The sequence below is a fragment of the Exserohilum turcica genome (genome assembly GCF_000359705.1).
Source record: "Exserohilum turcica Et28A unplaced genomic scaffold SETTUscaffold_14, whole genome shotgun sequence".
Lineage (NCBI taxonomy): Eukaryota > Fungi > Ascomycota > Dothideomycetes > Pleosporales > Pleosporaceae > Exserohilum > Exserohilum turcicum.
Genome location: NW_007359959.1, coordinates 299,651 through 317,281, shown reverse-complemented (window position 1 = coordinate 317,281; position 17,631 = coordinate 299,651). Strand labels below are relative to the sequence as shown.

The following is a 17,631-nucleotide window of genomic DNA, read 5'->3' as shown; positions in this document are numbered from 1 at the left end:
GATTTTACGAATCTTTTATTCTTTTGGCATATCTGGGATGTTGATAAATCACGGCTCTGCAATCATCACTAGTAAAGGGAAGAAAAAGAGAGAGGACATCGAAACGTTACATATAGTCCATGGGGGGAAGCAAAGAGAGAAAGAAGAATGTAATAGCCATAACCCTGTAATAGCATGCTGGGAAGAAAAAAAAACACATTTTATGTTAGACACAAATGATGGTTGGTGTAAGTAAGTTGGATGATGGGTGTTGCAAGAAAGCCATCCTTCTTTTCCCTCTTTTTGGCTCTTTTTTTTATTTCGTTCAAACTAGGTTAACTCACAAAGTATATTGACGCGATGAATCTAGATACCCGTTTTTTTTGCTTTTTCTTTGCTTTTCCCCACTTTTTTGTTTCGTTTTCTTTTTTTATTCAAGTTTTCTAAGCTCTAGTTAACTCGTAAATTGCTTGTTGTTGTTGTTTTTTTTCCCTCTTGGTACTTATATAGCAATAGACATTTTTTTAATCTGTTATTTCAAAAAAAATCTTGATTTCGCTTTTTTCCTTTCTTCCTCTCTCTCTCTCTCTCTCTCTCTCTTTCTCTCTCACTTCCCCCCCCCTCCCCCCACCTTTTTTTTTGTCTTTACACATAAACACGTAGTTTACACTATACCTATCACGTTAACTAAAAAACGTGTATATTTGTATACTTTTACTTATACATCATGTATATATATAGAGGGGTGACAGGAAAAAAAAGTATTTAGAAAAATAGAGATTTTAAAACTTAAATACCTTCGCTATTTAGATAAGTAGAAATGAGTATAGTGTAAATTGAGAATATAGAGAGCTAGTAGTTTAAGGTAGTAGACTTACTTTTTACTTACTAAATAGCTTTAAAATGATATATATATAAGAATATAGAGAAAAAAAAGCTATATAATATAAGTACTTTATAAATATTAACTAGTGGAGCTAAATACTTAGATTTTTAATATAGTATTTACTTGAGTGATATATGAATTTTATTCTATTTTTATCCATAGTTTATCACTTAAATTTTTTGTAATTAATGAAAGAAAAAAAAGTTTAATTTTATTTTAGCTATAAGCTTTTTAGTAATATAAAAGTAGTTTATATATAATTCTTAATGATATTCTAAAATCTTAGCTTTAGAAGTAATTATATTAGAATTTTATAAGAATATATATATATAAAAAAAAGAGGTTTTTTAGAGTATTTGAATTTCATTATTATAAAAGCTAAAATTGTATAAAATATAAATATAAATGATAGCTAATCACTAATATACTTATTTATAGCTTATTAATTAAGTTATAATAGCTTTAGTATAAAAAGAATTATAATATATTAAGTAATTAACGTATTCCATCACCAAGCAGGCCACATCACCAAGTGTGCCACTTTTTCTTAGCATTACGAACTTCACGTACGAAAGATAATGCCCTAACAATAGAACGCAATATTAACTTAGTAAGAAGGTAGGCTTACTTTAGCTATTTAGGCCTATTATTGTAATGGGCGGGCCCGTTGGGCCCGCCCATTACAATTATATAGGCTGGTTTAAGAGCATTTGACGCGCTGCAGCAGCCTATAACGTCTATTATTAGCAGATCTCTTAGCGGCTTTAAAGAATTACCTTTTAACCTATAATATAGCTAAATTGCTAGAAGCTAACTAAGTCTAAAGAGCAAACTATTATATAATATATTCTTAACCTAGAATTATAAGGATTTGCCCCCTATCTATATAAAGTAGTAGATTGTTACAAGTAACAAAGGGAAGGATCCTCTCCCCAGACGCTGACGACAAAGGGTTGAGAAACCACTTGGGATGCATGACAGGGATCGCCGCGGGGCAGCGCAGCGATCACGTGACTGACATCACGCCAAGACCAACCATCAGGACTAGCGATGTGATGGCAGCTTTTATGTGATGGCAGCCATTAGGGACATTAGGAAAGACTAGGATTAAGTTGCGATGGCAGTGATGGCAGGACTGGAAGCAATGGGTATAAGAATGTGTCGGATTTCATTATTACACTCGTTGTGGTCAACTTATTATACTGTACTCTCTTACAAGTTCTTTACTTAACAAAATTAGTACTTTGTTATTCTATCTTACTATAGAATTAATTGTCTTACTATCGGTTAAACATCTATAACTCTTTTCTACTCGAATTACTCGGCAATCGCACGGCTTACCACGAATCTGCTAACTCACCCTAACCCGGACTGAGTCTTAGCTAAATATAGTCGAACCCCGTGTAACATAGATATAGCAAAGAAACTACTACGTAAATAAGATAGCGAGCCTTTAGGCAAATACTAGGTAAAGCGGTTTATTACTTTTATATAGACGCGCTTAGAATAGCCTTTAGTTAAGCAAAGGATTATTAGAGAACTTAATAACAGGATCTAGAGATTATTAACGCGTAGTTTAAGCTTATATAAGACATAGTTAGGAAGTATAGAGTTTATTTAGACAACATCTATAACTTCAATAAAACTAGCTTTTAGATAGGCGTAATTAGCTTAATAAAGGTAGTTATAGGCGCAGAGCGTTGTACAAGGCCTACTCTTACGTAGCTAGGCAATCGCGAGTAGGTTATAGTTATTTAGAGCATCTGCGCTATAGAATATGCTACTTTGCTATTTATTATCTACAAAAGACGCGTCTACATCTCTATATAGTATAAAAAAGTAGATATACTATATAACTAGAAGCTTTTAGTATTAGAGAATAGCTAGACAAATAATAAGCTTAGTCTTGCGTAGTTCAAGCACTTTAATAAGTATATAAAGACGCGTTAGGTAGGGTTATATAAGTTACTTATCCTTAATAGCTATAAGAGCCACCTTAACTAAGAATTTAAGAATTACTACCTTATATAAAAGATTCTTACCCTCTATATACTTACTTATTTATTGTATATACTTTAGCTACTTAACGTTATCTACTTTTTACCTCTTAAGTAGAAGTACTCTTAACGCGTATAAGATTTAGCACGCTATTATATCTAGTGTATTAATAAGGAGCGCTTTCTTCTAGCCTTTTAAGACGCGTTTTTTAATATATTTATATCTAATAACTACAAGAAGGCCTTTAAGGTAGTAAGGCTAGTCCCTATTAACGCGTAAAGAGTTATTAATTGCCTTAACATACGCCTTTATACTCTACTATAAGTGTAAGAGGCTACGCCTAAAGTGTGTGTGTGATCGAGTATATCTATACGACTACCTAGACTTCAAGAAGCTTGAAGTCTTGTTACTGCCTTTTTGGCAATGGATGGCGTAAGTAGTCGTACGCTCGGCCCGTTGGGCCCGCCCATTACAATAAGAAGCTTAGCTAGAAATACTTCAAATATTAAAAACACTAAGTAATTCGCATAAATTTAGGTTATAATTAAAGCTTATAAAAGAGTCTTTTATACAATTGCTAAATACTATATAAGAAGGCTTTTTAAAGCTTATTAAAGAGGCTAAGGAGATACTATATAAGAATGTGCTTATAAAGGCCCGCGTAAGAGAGCTTAAAGAGCAATTAGTAGTAGTAACAAAGCGCTAAGGGCGCAAAAGAAAGCAAATTTAGATAAGTAGGACACTAGACTTTAGTGTAGAGGCATTATAGGTAGCTAAAAGTAGTTCTGCTAGTTGTACAACATTAAAGAAGGCACGTAGTAAGAGTAGTTAAAAAAGGGCCCTACTAGGTTAATAGCACTATAGAACTTATAGGAGAATAGGCTATAACTATTGTACGTGCTAAAAAGATGTAGAAGAAAATTCTTTTTTAGATATAAGTAAGTTGTATAAAGCATCTATAGCTAGTGTAGAGTAATCTAAGTTTTTGTATATAAAGTTTGTAATGCTAAGAAAAAGTGGCACACTTAGTGATGTGGCCCGCTTGGTGATGGAATACTTTAATAAATTTATACTAGAAGTTTATATATACTTTATTCAAGCTTAAAAAAGTAATATATAAAACTTTTATACTATACAATCTACATTTTACTTAGTTACTTAAATTAGTACTAAAAATCTTAAAACTATAATAACTTTATATTTAATTTATAAAACTTTCTATAATTAATATATATTATCTACTTTAAGTAGTGGTTTAATATAAAAAAAGAGAAAAAGATACTATTCAAAAATAGTTATAACGTGTTTCACCAGTGTGCGCCCCACCCTAGTGTGCGCCCTATTAAATCCTACTAACTCACTTTCACATTAGTATTACGCAACACCACCACAATTATTCTAATTAAGTAGAATAGAATCTTATTTTATAGACTCTTCACTATTATCTTTATCCTCTAATTCTACTTAGTAGGTGCGAGAGTTATATCTAATTTAGCTACAACGTCTATAGCGCTGTTCACTACGCACCCTCTTCGCAGGTGTTACACTATTATTATAGCTACTACCCTCTACCTTAGTAATCTAATTAGCTATCTAGCTAACTATCTATAACTCCTCTGCCTATACGTAGCGCTGCTTATAAGTTTCTCGCTTTATTAACGTTTTAATAGTCTCTTTTAGGCGACCTATTTCATCCTATATTAATACTATTTAATAAGCAATCTACTAGGCTTCTTTACTTATTTACCACATCTACTCCTTAAGAGATGCTATAGAAGACCCTTACTAGATTTTTATATAGTTTTTAATAAGCGTACTATGCGCCTCTATTTCGCGCGCGTTGCGCGGCGTTTTTAGCTTCTAAGTAGTAGTCTCTTAGACTAGTAGAGTTAGTGTATATAGTACAACGTTAACCTATAATAAAACAGCGTAAGAATTATGTGGCATAAGTCCTGCACCTTAAAAGCCTGCATTGATATTATCTACTATAATTATCTTATTATAGGCCTCTTTAAACGTGAGTAGGAAGGTTTCTTTACTAATATAGTAGATGCGATTGCGTGCTAAGACTAAGATAGCATTACTATACGCGCGCTTTAATGGCGAGAAGCAGCCTACATTAAGTAGCTGTAAGAGGTGCGACGAATGCGGAGGCATACAGAGGAGGATAATCTTCTTCTCTTCGCAGAGATCTTAGAATTCTACTAAGCAGTGGCTCTTATAGCTATTAATAAGGAGCAGCCTATAGGTCCCTACAAGACGCGCATAGGAATTGAAGTAATAGAGCTAGTCAAGCGCTAGCTTGTTGTTTGTCTAGCTATTAGGACTAACTTAGATTACCTAGTCGCGTGGCAGATCCTCTATAAACTAGGTATAGATTAGAAACTTGCCTGCAAAGATAAGAAAGGCTAGAATGCGCTTTCCTATCGCGCTAACACCTTATATTAGTGTAACCTACTCACAATTACCTAGCTAAATCTTCTTTAACCTTTCTAGTTTATCTAAGCCTATAATAACTAACTATAATAAAATCTTGCCTATAATAAAGCCTGTCTTATTAAAGTTGTAGATATCTTCGTCTACAATACTATACTTTGCCTTTGTAGTTTAAACTAGCTTAAACTAGCCCTTAATAAGAGCTAGATCTTTGTAGGCAGCTTGCTAACAATTATATAGATAGCTCTAGCGCGTACGCAGCTTAGGATTGCGCTAGATAAACCTATCCACCTAGTTCTTACTAACCTCTTCTCCACCACGCTCTTAAAGCAGTCTATTAGCTATATCTCGCACGTCGTCTCTCCCACAAGGTAGTCCTCGCTTAGCCTTAACTAGTATACGCCTAGTAATCACCTCCTCTTCTAGTTTTGTTAGGCGCTTAGTTAGTAGTTCGTAGTTGCGTTAATAGGGCTTTCTAGCGCGTTGCTGCTATATTATCTATCTTAGCACGCTATAGATTAATTTAGCGTGTCTTAGACTTTGGTTATTATGTTTTTAGAGATAAGAGATAGCAATAATAATATTAGCTTTAGTATAGGTTTTTTGAGATTAGGGTTGTTAAGACATCACGCGTTGTTGTTACGAAGGTGAGGTGTTAGGATTTGATGGGGCGCACACTGGGGTGGGGCGTACACTGGTGAAACACGTTAACTTTTTCTATACTTTTATATATATATCTTTCTATAGCTACTTACTATGTAAAAAGTAAGTTTACTACGCTAAACTACTAGCCCTCTATATTCTAAATCTTTGCTTTACTGATTTTTAGCCTTTTAAATAGTAGAGCTAACGTACCCCACAGCTTCGCGAGCCACACAGGTTCGCGAGCCACTTTTGCCAAGCCCTCACCAAAACTAGTACATTATGTCCTAAAACAGCCCAACTTTAGCCAATATAGTGCAATAAAATACAAAATGCTATTTAGAGACTACTTCTGCTACATTCTTACAAGTTCGCGCGTTATGCCTAGTCCTATTGCACTGTCCACACCGCCGTTAAGACGGTTCACCCACTTTAGCGCGCTTCTGCTTCTTTAACTTCTTCCCATCACTACGCACCTTAAAGTCCTAGAGAGCAGTTAAGCGCGCCCTATCTTTAACTATTAAGGTCCCCTCCGCCTGAACCCGCTTTCTTTTATGCGATTTTTGTCGCATTACGGCCTTATTTGCTACTTTAAGCTTAGCGATCTCCTTTTACGCCAACACTAGCTTATGCGCGATAATTGCTGCCCCCTTTAAGACCTTTTCAAAGGCCTCTACAATAGACGTTAGCGAACTATTCATATGCCTCTAAATCCTCTGCTTTACTAGCGTTAATTGCGACCCTAATTCTAGGGTATTGCTAGGCGTTTGCGACACCCAAAGCTAGTTGTTAATAGGTAGCGGTGATAGAGTGCGTAGCTTGATATTAAGCGTTGATATAACCTGTTCTAGGTTAAATAGGACTAATCTAGCGCCTTAAAACCCTCCTTAGACATTGCTAGCTATAAATAAGGCGTTAAAAGCCCGCTTAATACAAGATAGGAACTCTTGTTTAGTGATGTGGCTGATCTAGCTGCGCATGAGCGATTCGACTTAGCGCCCATAGGCCTGCTTTAAAGGGGCAAAACAGCCCACATCAAGAGGCTGCAAGAGGTGGGACGAGTGCGGAGGCATGCAAATAGTGATAATACCCTGATCTTTGCAGTACTTTTGGAAATCTAGCGAGTTATAGCTCTCATGGCTGTTAATAATAAGTAGGCGGTAGATACTAACCTTCTTTGTCTTTATATACTTATTAAAGTGCTTTAGCCACGCAAGACTAAGCTTATTGGTCGTCTAGCCGTTCTTAGAGACTCTAATAACCTAGTTCTAGGGTATATCGCCGTCCTTATACCAGCTTAAGAGGTGGTGGCGCGCCTTAAGTATAATAAAGGGCGGAATCGTCCACCTGGTCGCATTGATGCCCTAGATGACTATTGCCCACTCTCTATTGCTAGGCTGGATAGTCTTTGGTCGTCCACGTCTCTCTAAAGCTGTAACAACAGCTCTAGAGGCAATCTAGCCTATTATAAAGCTAGTCTCGTCAAAGTTGTACGTGTCGTCGTCTACAATACCATACTTGGCTTTCATGCGGGCTACTAGGTCAAACTAGGCCTAGATAGTCTTAGGATCCTCACAGAGGGCTCTCTTATAGTCGTACTTGCGATTAAAACGCGTCACAAGCTTAGATCAACGTTTAACAAAGGTACTAGGCTAGTTTTGGCTAACCTAGTCTAGATTACGCTTAGCGCGCAAGGAATTAGCTATATTAGCCATGTCTGCGAGCCAAGGGGGAAATCTACGCGTAACTAGCTTAAGTATATACTTAACAATCACGTCCTCTTTAAACTTAGTTAGATTCCTTGTTTTTAGCTAGCGATCTGCCTATAAAGGTCGTCTATCGCGTCTTTAGCTTAGTGTTGTTTGATCTACGTTATAGATAGCTGCAGCGCGTCGTAGAGAGAGAGTCGTATCTTGTTTAAGAGCTTAAAGAGCAAGCTATATCTAACATTCACTAGAGGGCTGTAACTGCTATTGTTGTTGCGACATTAGGGTGGGGTAGTAGTTTTGGTGAGGGCTTGGCAAAAGTGGCTCGCGAACCCGTGTGGCTCGCGAAGCCGTGGGGTACGTTATTTAAGTTTTAAAATTCTTATTTTTTTAAATACTTTTTTTTAATGTCACCCCTCTGTACGTTCTGTGCTTACTTACTTACTTACTTACTTACATAAGTCACCTTGCTTTACCTTTTTTTCTTGGCTTGAATATACACGGTGCTGTGTGTGTGTGTATACGTGTATATATATATATATATATATATATATATATGTGTGTGTGTGTATATATATGTGTGTGTGTATATATATGTGTGTATGTGTATATGTATGTATATGTGTATATGTGTGTGTATGTATGTATGTATGTAGACATGATGAATAATACATGTACTTGATGTACTCTGAATTTTTCATCTTTTAGAATCTTCTTGGCAGCACAATCAGTTCACCAGTCTAGTCTCGCGAAATCAAAAGATGCAAGATACACTGCTGCAATCCCAATCGTATACGTAGCTCGTACTCATATCTCCAAATCTCACAATCTAGAATCTACAATCTGCAATCTAGTCACTAGACCAGCACTACCCAACCCAACCCAGCCCATCCCAGCAAGAGGGAGCGAATTAGCACACAAGCCGCATGCATGCATGCAGCGATTGCGTGTGCGCGTTGCGTCTAGGGTTGCGTGTTGCGGCTGAAGCCCACAGGCCTTTTTTTAGGAGCTGCAAGCCACATGTGCAGGATAGCTACTTAGGTGTAAGGCTTTCTGCAGGTTTAGCGTCGCCCAATAGGAGGGGGGGATTGAGGAATGCTGCAGAGGCGCGTGTGCAAGCCGGTTTGGTGCGGCTGAGGAGGACTTGGATACTTTGTTGTTGTTTTTGTTGTTGTGGTGGTTGTTGTTATAGTGCTGTGATGTGCTGTGCTGCGTTGCGTTGCGTTGCGTTGCTAGGTGGACGCAGTGGGCTAGACTGTTTCCTTCTAATGTTTCCTTCTGAACATGTACGTCGTGGTGGTATACCTTTGTATGCATAAACTTACACTTACACTTACGTAGCTAGCTAGCCAGTTACACCCCACTTCTCTTGCTATGCTACACATGGCCAAGCGCAGGCACGACATATCTAGATAACCGTCAGCGGACAGAACCAAGATCGAAGGAGTCCCTTCTAAGACGCCTGGCCATATGCGTCGACAGTAGGCCGATTCTGTTGCTGGGAATCTCGTTATTGAGACAGCTTTCTGGTTACCATGGCCTGGTTCTTCGGCCGGTTCAAGATGTTTGCTTGGTTAGTTTTAGGAATTTTGCGGCACCCCCATGTGTCTGATTCTGATCACTCACCACTGTTACTGACAGTGCGTGCGTTACCAAATCGTTCCAGAGATTCTGGGTGAATGCTAATTAACGCTACCCAAACGTATCATTTGATACATATTTCCCATGTTTATCCCTCTAGTCCGCCAGCGCATCGAGCTCTGCGGTGTCCATCTCTGTCCTCTTCCCCGTACCCACGAATTATGACCCCTTTCCTGCAAAGACTTGAGTTTCCTACATACTAGACTATTCTCGCCCCACGCCCCTTTCTCAGTATAAATACGATCAATGGCGTCTTAATATGATCATCTTTCGCAGCCTTATCAGCACTCTGTTCCAGTAGAAGGTTGAAGAGATCGGGGCTAAAGTTGGAACGGGAAAACTGAGATTGTGGCCAAGTAGTGTGCAACGGTATTGATCCAGCTTGGTCTCAGGCGTTGATGTTGGCACCATGGTCGAGAAGCATGGTTATGATAGCGAGCGTTTGGGCCATCTTGGGGCCGTGATCCCGCGAAAAGTCGCAGACGGAATGCAATGCAGTTTCTCCATCGAATTTGACAGTGCAAATATTCACACCGCGCTCAGTCATGGTCCTCACGACGTCGGCGTCGCCGTTGTGTGCCGTGTTATGGAATACCGTGCGCCCATCTGAAGCAATGGTCTGGACATCTGCACCGCGCGCAAGGAGGATCTCGATGACTTGGTCGTATTGTTCGCGGTAAGACATTTAGTCATTTCTCCATTTGGTTTTTATGGTGAATAGCAGTGGAATCCATTGCTTTCAGTTGCAGTCTCATTGACCATGGCCCCTTTCGATAGGAGAAACTTCACAACACCCACGCCAAGCTTCGCAGGCCAGTGAAGCGGTGTTTCGCCATGAATATTCTTTGCGAATAATTCTGCGCCGTGTTTGAACAGTAGCTCCACAAAGGAAGCATGGGCGACCAAATGTAGAGGTGTGTTCAAGTTGGCGTCTTGAACCGTTACTTTTGCTTCTGCTTCGAGGAATCCTTCAATGAGACTGGATTCATCGTTGAAATCTCAATAAGACCAAAAATGGCATTTGACCTTTAGCAGACGTCTTGTAGTGTTGCAGCCCGTTGTGTAGTAGTAGAAAAACTATGTCTTAGGAATGAATGAACAGTCCAAACACGCCCAGAATACAGTCAGTTTCAGATCCGGATGCTCTCAATTTACATCTGCACCGACTGTGATGAGCTTCTGCATAACAGATGATTGTATCGCAGCCTGTCTGCATCTGTCCTCACATTCAAACGGCCGCGCTGCGTTCACAAGTGCAGGACTCAGACATGACCTGTCGTGTGGAACCGAATCTGCTAAAATTCCTTTGATGTGCACCAGGATGAGTTTGACTGGCTCAAAGTGCCAGCACAGTGCCGCTTGATCTGAAGCAGCACCCAAACTCTCTAGTCTACGCATATCGCAAAAGTCATTTTGGTACAGTCCTTCCAGAATGACATGCATGCAATCCACGCGATTGAGAGTGCCAGCTGGCGTCTTGAATTCGAAATCCAGCAATGCAATAAGTGCATGGGGGTTATTAAGCCTGGCGGTACTGTTAATGGCATCCACAGACTTCATCACTGATGGTTTAATGTTGTCCAGTAAAGCTGCATTTGCCCAGGCAGATAGCAGTATGCGAACAGTCTCTGCATCATCTACCCTGATTGTGAGTTAGAGTGGCGTAAATTTATGTATACTGCAAGCATTGAAGTTGACACCAGACGCGATCAAGCTGTGACTTGGACTTTGTCGCCCTTGTACAAAGCTTTGTGTATAGGCAGATCGCGATCGTGTACTGGATCTTGCTCGACAGAATCAGATTCACGTTAATTACTCCCTCTGATCTTTGCTGAATGCGACATTTTCCGACCGTATTTCAATCATGCTGCCGTAGGTGGTGATGGTAAAGAGGGAGGAGTCTTGTTGCTGTCTGGCTAGTTGCGCACGGATCGAGCCAGGCCACCAAAACCCGTGTAGACGTCTAGTCCGCGTGCCCAACTAAACCTGTTTTGCAAACGCGGATTGGGGGCTGTTTTGACGGGCAATCCAAATTCGTCTGTTAAATGAGCCATACGAACAGCCTTGTCGCCATAATAGTGTGAAATAAGCCCTTGGCTCACCAGTCGTGCGATTCAGAGCCCTGCCGCCATCACCTTCTCAAAAGAAATAAAAGACCCTTAGCTCATGCCTTTAGCAGGTATTTTCGGTAACTTTTGAGAAGTTGCCGCTATATGTTAAGATTGCGAATATGCATAGTACATGTAACTAGATCCTTCGTGAAGCGTGGCGTTCTGGCCAACACACCGAAATACCATGTTGCTCAGTGCACAAGACTTGCACTACATTTGTACCTGCATATCTTTTTGCCTAGATGGATCGATTTTATTTGGCCCCACCCGTTCTAGACAAAACCGCACCCCTCCCATGCCGCGCCATATTCATCTGACCCCAGCTCGCGTAGCCGTGTGCAGAAGCGTGATACCTTTATCCACCACAACCCTAACCCTGAAACGTAATTATTCTATGAGCTTTCATGAGTTGAGTTTGAGATACGCATTTACACATGTGTCTAGTGTATTGTAGCGAATGTTCCTGTTGATAGTATGAGTATTATCAGAAGAGACACATGCCAACAGCTTACAACAAGGACTTCCACTAAATTCGCACACCTCTCCCCACATGTTCAACCCGGTTGCATATTATACGACCGCAAAACTTCTGAAAAATTCAGAGTGATCGCAATGACTCAATTTTCTCTTTGTCACAACTCATATTTGGATGGATACAATATGTCAAGCCAGCAACCAGCTTAGCTGCATTCTTGCACAGTTTCCAACAATGGATTGGCTGTAACGAACGAATTTGCTAGAGTAATGGTAGCAGCCATAATGATCTTGCAATTGTCGCCTTTTGAGCAGTGTAGAACTGATCGTATCGAGTGGTAGATTAGGTCGCAAGTTTCGCGCCCGTTGGTCAAACAGCTGTGTTGTCGGAGTACACATCACCATCTCGTCCAGGGCCTGCAGCACTGCCATCTGTTTCGTCCACGCAAGGGGAGACGTAAAATGTTCTTCCAAAGTTTAGTTCTATCTGGTCGATATTCAAGCATTGTGGATCGATTATTCCATTCCATCATGGTTTTCTGTTTTCTCGCGAATCGAATATGGGTATCATGTCTAAAATAAACACATCAACAAAATTGAGCGTTCTCCTATCACCCGGCAGGTTCACAAATATTGGCAGAGTTTTATCGACTATGTTTCCAGGCTTATTGTATGGGCAGGTATCATTGGTGAGAACATAGAGGAATTCGATAACAAAGTATGAGGTGCCAGTAACAAAGCTTGCCTCGAGCTATGCACCTAAAAACACCTATTAGTAAACACTGTAACCTTGTTTCCTATATCAGATGGCTAGATGTAGGCGATATCGTGTTAACAGGCTAGGCCTAATTGAGCATGTGCTTCAGCCTTCCCTCCTTCTACGCGATTACCCCACCGCTGCTGCCTTGGACATCTTCAAACCTCCAAACCTTCCATAATCCCAACAAGAACCATCAACATGCGTCTCATCAATCGTACAACGCTGGAACTCGAAGAGTTCTTCGGTAACAGTATCCCACCCTATGCGATCCTGTCACACACGTGGGGCGACGACGAGGTAACATTTGTCGATCTGCCTCTGGACAGTCCGAAAACAAGAGCCCGAGCAGGGTACCAGAAGATTGAGTTCACCTGCCAACAAGCACTGGCGGATGGAGTCGGCTACGCATGGGTCGATACCTGCTGCATCGACAAAAGGTCCAGCTCAGAGCTCTCCGAGGCTATCAACTCCATGTTCGCTTGGTACAGAAGCGCAGATCACTGTTACGCATACCTATTTGACGTCCAATCCAGCATTGAGGAAGAACAATTTGGCAGAAGTAGATGGTTTACACGCGGTTGGACGCTACAGGAGCTACTAGCACCTAGAGACGTGGTTTTTTACAGCCAACAGTGGGAAAGACTAGGCCAAAAATCAGTGCATACAAATCTGATATCCAAAATCACGGAGATAGACGCAGAGGCCTTGATCAAGACAAGTACGCGACGCCGTGGAGGTCACAATCCATTTGGCTCATATTGTGTTGCTAAGAGAATGTCATGGGCCTCAAGAAGAGAAACAACACGTATAGAAGATTTGGCCTACTGTCTGCTGGGAGTTTTTGACATCAACATGCCGCTTCTATATGGAGAAGGCAGCCGGGCCTTTCATCGACTCCAGGAAGAAATAATTCGAAGAATCGACGACGACTCTATCCTTGCCTGGGGACTAGATCCGGATGCCGCTTCTTGTTCTGAATCTACGGCAGATTTTTTGAAGAATTCTCGGCAGATTCATACCTATTATGAAGAGATACTAGCCAGATCACCGTGGGAATTCAGGAACTGCGGTAGCCTGAAGCGTCTTGCGTCATCAAGAATACCTTTTGCTCTGACGAACGCTGGTCTAACCATTACGCTGCCAATCCTCTCATTGTCTCGCTCAGATGAAGATGGCGAATCCACTGTTGATATTGGAGAGATTGGAATCCTTAGCTGTGCCGTGGGTAATAGTTTACGCTTTGTGGGCATTCTTCTCCGTACAAACAGAGATACGGATCGTTCCCGAAAGCGTTTTAGCCGGGTCAAAATTTACTCCGCACCCCTTCTCATTAACTCGTTCACTTTGGGCCCAAGAGATGCTGTAAATGCAGTGAGCTCCGCAATTACCATTGACAACCCTCACTGGACACCAAAGATTGGCGATCGGGGCCGAATATATCAGCAGATTGTTGTAAACATATCTGCAACTATGCAAAATACAGGCTACCGCGTCCAAGACGCGCATTACTGGAGCACAGTGTGGCGTGGGGGAAGACATGGTGAAAATGAAGAGGGGTGGAATCCCGAGGCAATGACATTTACCCTGATCACCTTTGATGATCCCAACAGCGTCATTGGATTCTACTTTGAATCATTGTGGTTGTGCGACATTCCCAAGTTTACCGTTTTTATGCGTACTGATAGCAGTATCGTCATCGTACGGCATAGAGACGAATTTTCCGACGACGAGAAGCTCCACTTCTCTCAACATCTCGGACTCAAATCTTCCGAATACGATTATGATGAAGGTATCATCTGTGACAGGCAAGGGAAGCCATATAGATTAAAAATCGGGGTCCGCACTGTGACGGTGCATCACCGTGAAATATCCGAGCTCACTATCGACGCCGTTCCGATCGCTATTGACGGCAATTAGGCTATTCAATCGCATCTTGAGGGTTTGAAGTTCTTTAGGGTTCACAGAGGTTGTTTAGCGGCACCCACATATTCTACAAACACGGGGTTTCCAACGCACATTGAAGCATGGAGTAGGAGGACATGTGTTGGATTGAAGCTCCAGAACAGAGTAGCCATGTACGGTATCGAGCTAGTCCTATCTGGGTAGGATGTTTCCAGGTCCAGGCGGTGCCTTCGCTATACATAGACTGCACTTTCCCACAAACCAACACATGCATACGTGTACTCACTCCTTCACACAAACAACATGTACACCGTGTCGCAGACGACGCCTTCACAATGCACACGCCCGTACATTCACGAAATAGCCTAGATAAAACTGATATCAGCACCTCTCACTCTCACCACCACCACCACCACTCTCACAACCACCCACTTTGAGCCGCGCACCAAGCCCACAAACGAGACTGGATTTCTCCTCAGAGCACTACTGCAACGCCTCAAACCCCCACTCGAGCAATAAAACGCACCCAGAAAAACTAAACAACGACCAGCACTCTACATGCGCTGGTTCAGCATCCGACCCCGTCGTGGGCACACGATCCACGGTACCCTCGGCGGCGCCACATACCACTACGATGACAGCGACGAGGAACATGATTCCCGGTACCCGGATTCATACCGCTATGACTTTGCGCCGTAAGTAGCCGTCTCTCTGCACCTTCCCCTTGTTTGTCTGCTCGGGTCGTACCTGCCCTTTTTCCTCCTCTGCTCCAGTCGCTCCTTCCCTTTCTCCGGAAATTTGACAAAGTATTGCGGGCATGAATAATACATACGACCATAGGCTCCAGAAAACAATGTCTCTCGTTTGCTCGGCAATATTTAAGCTGGAGACCGGCGGATTAGTAGTCAGGTGGGTGACCACTGGCGAATCCCCGCTGTTGTATGTTTTTTTTTGATTTTTTCTTTTCACCCCGTCTGTTTTGCGATTTAAAAGACTTGCAGGGTGTTGTGTATCGCTACTACTGCATTTGTTTGCTCGTTGTCCAAGATTGGAAGTAATGAATGGTGTCATGCTAGGTATTACTATGGCCCCACGTTCGACTACGCTGGGTACACGAGCGGCAGGGCTCGTGGTGGAAGAGAGCATTTTTATCATCATGCGGGGTCTAGGCGCGAGGTGAGGCGGTATGAAGGTGATGAATATGGTGGTGGTAGGTATGATTACAGGCGGGGATGGGGATTCTAGTGTGTTGAGAGAGGATGCAGGAATAGTATGAGAGTAGTAGTAGGCTGGAGATTTTCAAGTATACTTTATTATAGGGAAGTCAGCATGTCCAGTCGTACTGGTATTCTACTCGAAAGCATGTGGATAGGGTAGGCCAGGTCGGCTTACCTAGCATGCTGGGTTTCTGCATCCATCAAGTCATGTGACTATTTTACTTGATGAATATCGCATTCATGATTCCAGCCACGTCACTGCAATACAATGTTTAGAAATCATTGAAATAGAATGCTATAACAACTTGATGTTTTTTTTTCAATTTAATCGTCTTACGCGCAATCCGCTCTTGCGAAATCACCTTCATCATCATCATCATCATCATCATGCTCAAACGTGCAGCAGACCCAATTCTACTACTGCATGTCCTACCAAACAGCGGTGACGGCAATTTGGTATCCTTAGGGGGGGGTATATAACAACAGGCATCAAGGAAATACTAAAAGAAAGACATTGGGCTCATGGCGATCGTAATCCATAGTCCCCATACAAACTCATCAAACGCATGCAATTTAAAATCGCAAAAAAAAAGCCAAAGAACCGCTCCTTTCTCTCACTCTCAGTGTGGATAGGATGCGAAAATCTTCTAGTACAGGGCCTAGAATCGAGGGAAGGGGGGGAACGTGCTTAGATGGCAGATTTTGTGGGTTGGCGCGAGCGGCGTTCGCTGCGACGGCCCAGACAGCAGGCTGCGAACCAGGCCAGCAGGGCAACGAGCATGACTCCGGTAGCGGCCCAGGTGATGGCGAGGAACTTTGAGCCGTAGGACGAGTTGAGGCCAATGGGTCGGCCGTGTTTGTTGATAATGTCAGTGCCCTTGACCATGACGGCGGTGACGAGGGCGCTAGCAAGGCCGATGGCGAGGAAGGCGAGGGCAATTAGGCCGATATTAAGGCAGGCGCTTAATCTGCCAGAAGTGAGGATACCCACCACACTCGTGACGAGGGCGATGAATTCCAGGCAGATTGCGATGACGTAGAGAACAAACATGGCGGCCATGACGGCGTTCAACGTGTCGATGCCCTTTTGGATGTCGTCGGGCCACTTGAGATCCTGCAGGGTAATGCCCACGCCAGACTTGTTGAGGGCCTGCTGGATGATTTTTGTGGGGTCAAACTTGTACATGGCCTTTTCCTTTGAGCACTCGGTAACGTTGCGCTTGATATCGTCTTGCTTGACCGTGGCATTGGCCACCTCGGTGGGCGTGTATTGTCCTTGGCAGTAGTTGAGCATGTGTGCCGAGTACCAGTCTTCGACGCCGATGCGTTCGCGGACCTCGTCGATTTTCTCGTTGATCTCGTTGGTGACGCTGTTGGTGAGCGAGTCTGGGAGGAGGTTGATAATCGTCGAGGAAACGGAATTGGAGCTCGCGGCGTCCTGGACGAGGTTTTGGCCAACGGCCGAGGTGTTGAGTGTGATGAGAGTGTAGTCTTCCATGAAGCCCTTTTTGTGGCCTGCAAAGAGACAAAGGAAGGACAGGACCAGGGCTACGGTGCAGCATAGCACTGGGACGACGGCGAGGAACCGCATCGTGGCGGATTACGTGCTGGTGGTTTGGGATGGGGTTGGTAGTGATCGGGCGAGTGTAAGGCGGACGCGCCGACAAAAGCGCTGGAGCGAGTGGACGTCTTTGATGAGAGTGTGTGGCGCCAACGAGTCAAAGGCTGGTTATATAGAGAAGATGCTCTGGGTTGCTGAAACCCTGGAATGCAACAAGCCTCTGGCCCAAGGCCGCACGTCACTGGCGCAGCCATGGCGGCAAGCAAGTAACAGGCCAGTAGGGTGACACCTCAGCCTCCCGATCAACGCCTTGGGATA

General features: G+C 42.5%; 3 protein-coding genes across 3 annotated transcripts; 1 reads left to right on the top strand and 2 right to left on the bottom strand.

Moving 5' to 3' along the window:
- Positions 1-9,676: 9,676 nt before the first annotated feature.
- SETTUDRAFT_26833 (uncharacterized protein) lies at positions 9,677-10,848 on the bottom strand (the record flags this gene model as incomplete). The annotated part of the gene is made up of 2 exons (XM_008025092.1): positions 9,677-9,945; positions 10,515-10,848. The coding sequence occupies 2 exons, from the start codon at positions 10,846-10,848 to the stop codon at positions 9,677-9,679; spliced, it is 603 nt and encodes a 200-aa protein (XP_008023283.1).
- Positions 10,849-13,071: 2,223 nt separating this feature from the next.
- Positions 13,072-14,201, top strand: SETTUDRAFT_168031 (uncharacterized protein; the record flags this gene model as incomplete). Its single annotated transcript, XM_008025261.1, has 2 exons — positions 13,072-13,603; positions 13,666-14,201. Coding segments are annotated over 2 exons (573 nt in total), but the record flags the coding sequence as incomplete, so codon positions are not given.
- Positions 14,202-16,081: 1,880 nt separating this feature from the next.
- SETTUDRAFT_168030 (uncharacterized protein) lies at positions 16,082-17,425 on the bottom strand. Its single transcript, XM_008025260.1, has one exon. It carries the CDS (start codon positions 17,341-17,343, stop codon positions 16,441-16,443), a length of 903 nt encoding a protein of 300 aa, XP_008023451.1. The 5' UTR covers positions 17,344-17,425; the 3' UTR covers positions 16,082-16,440.
- Between the last annotated feature and the right edge of the window lie 206 nt (positions 17,426-17,631).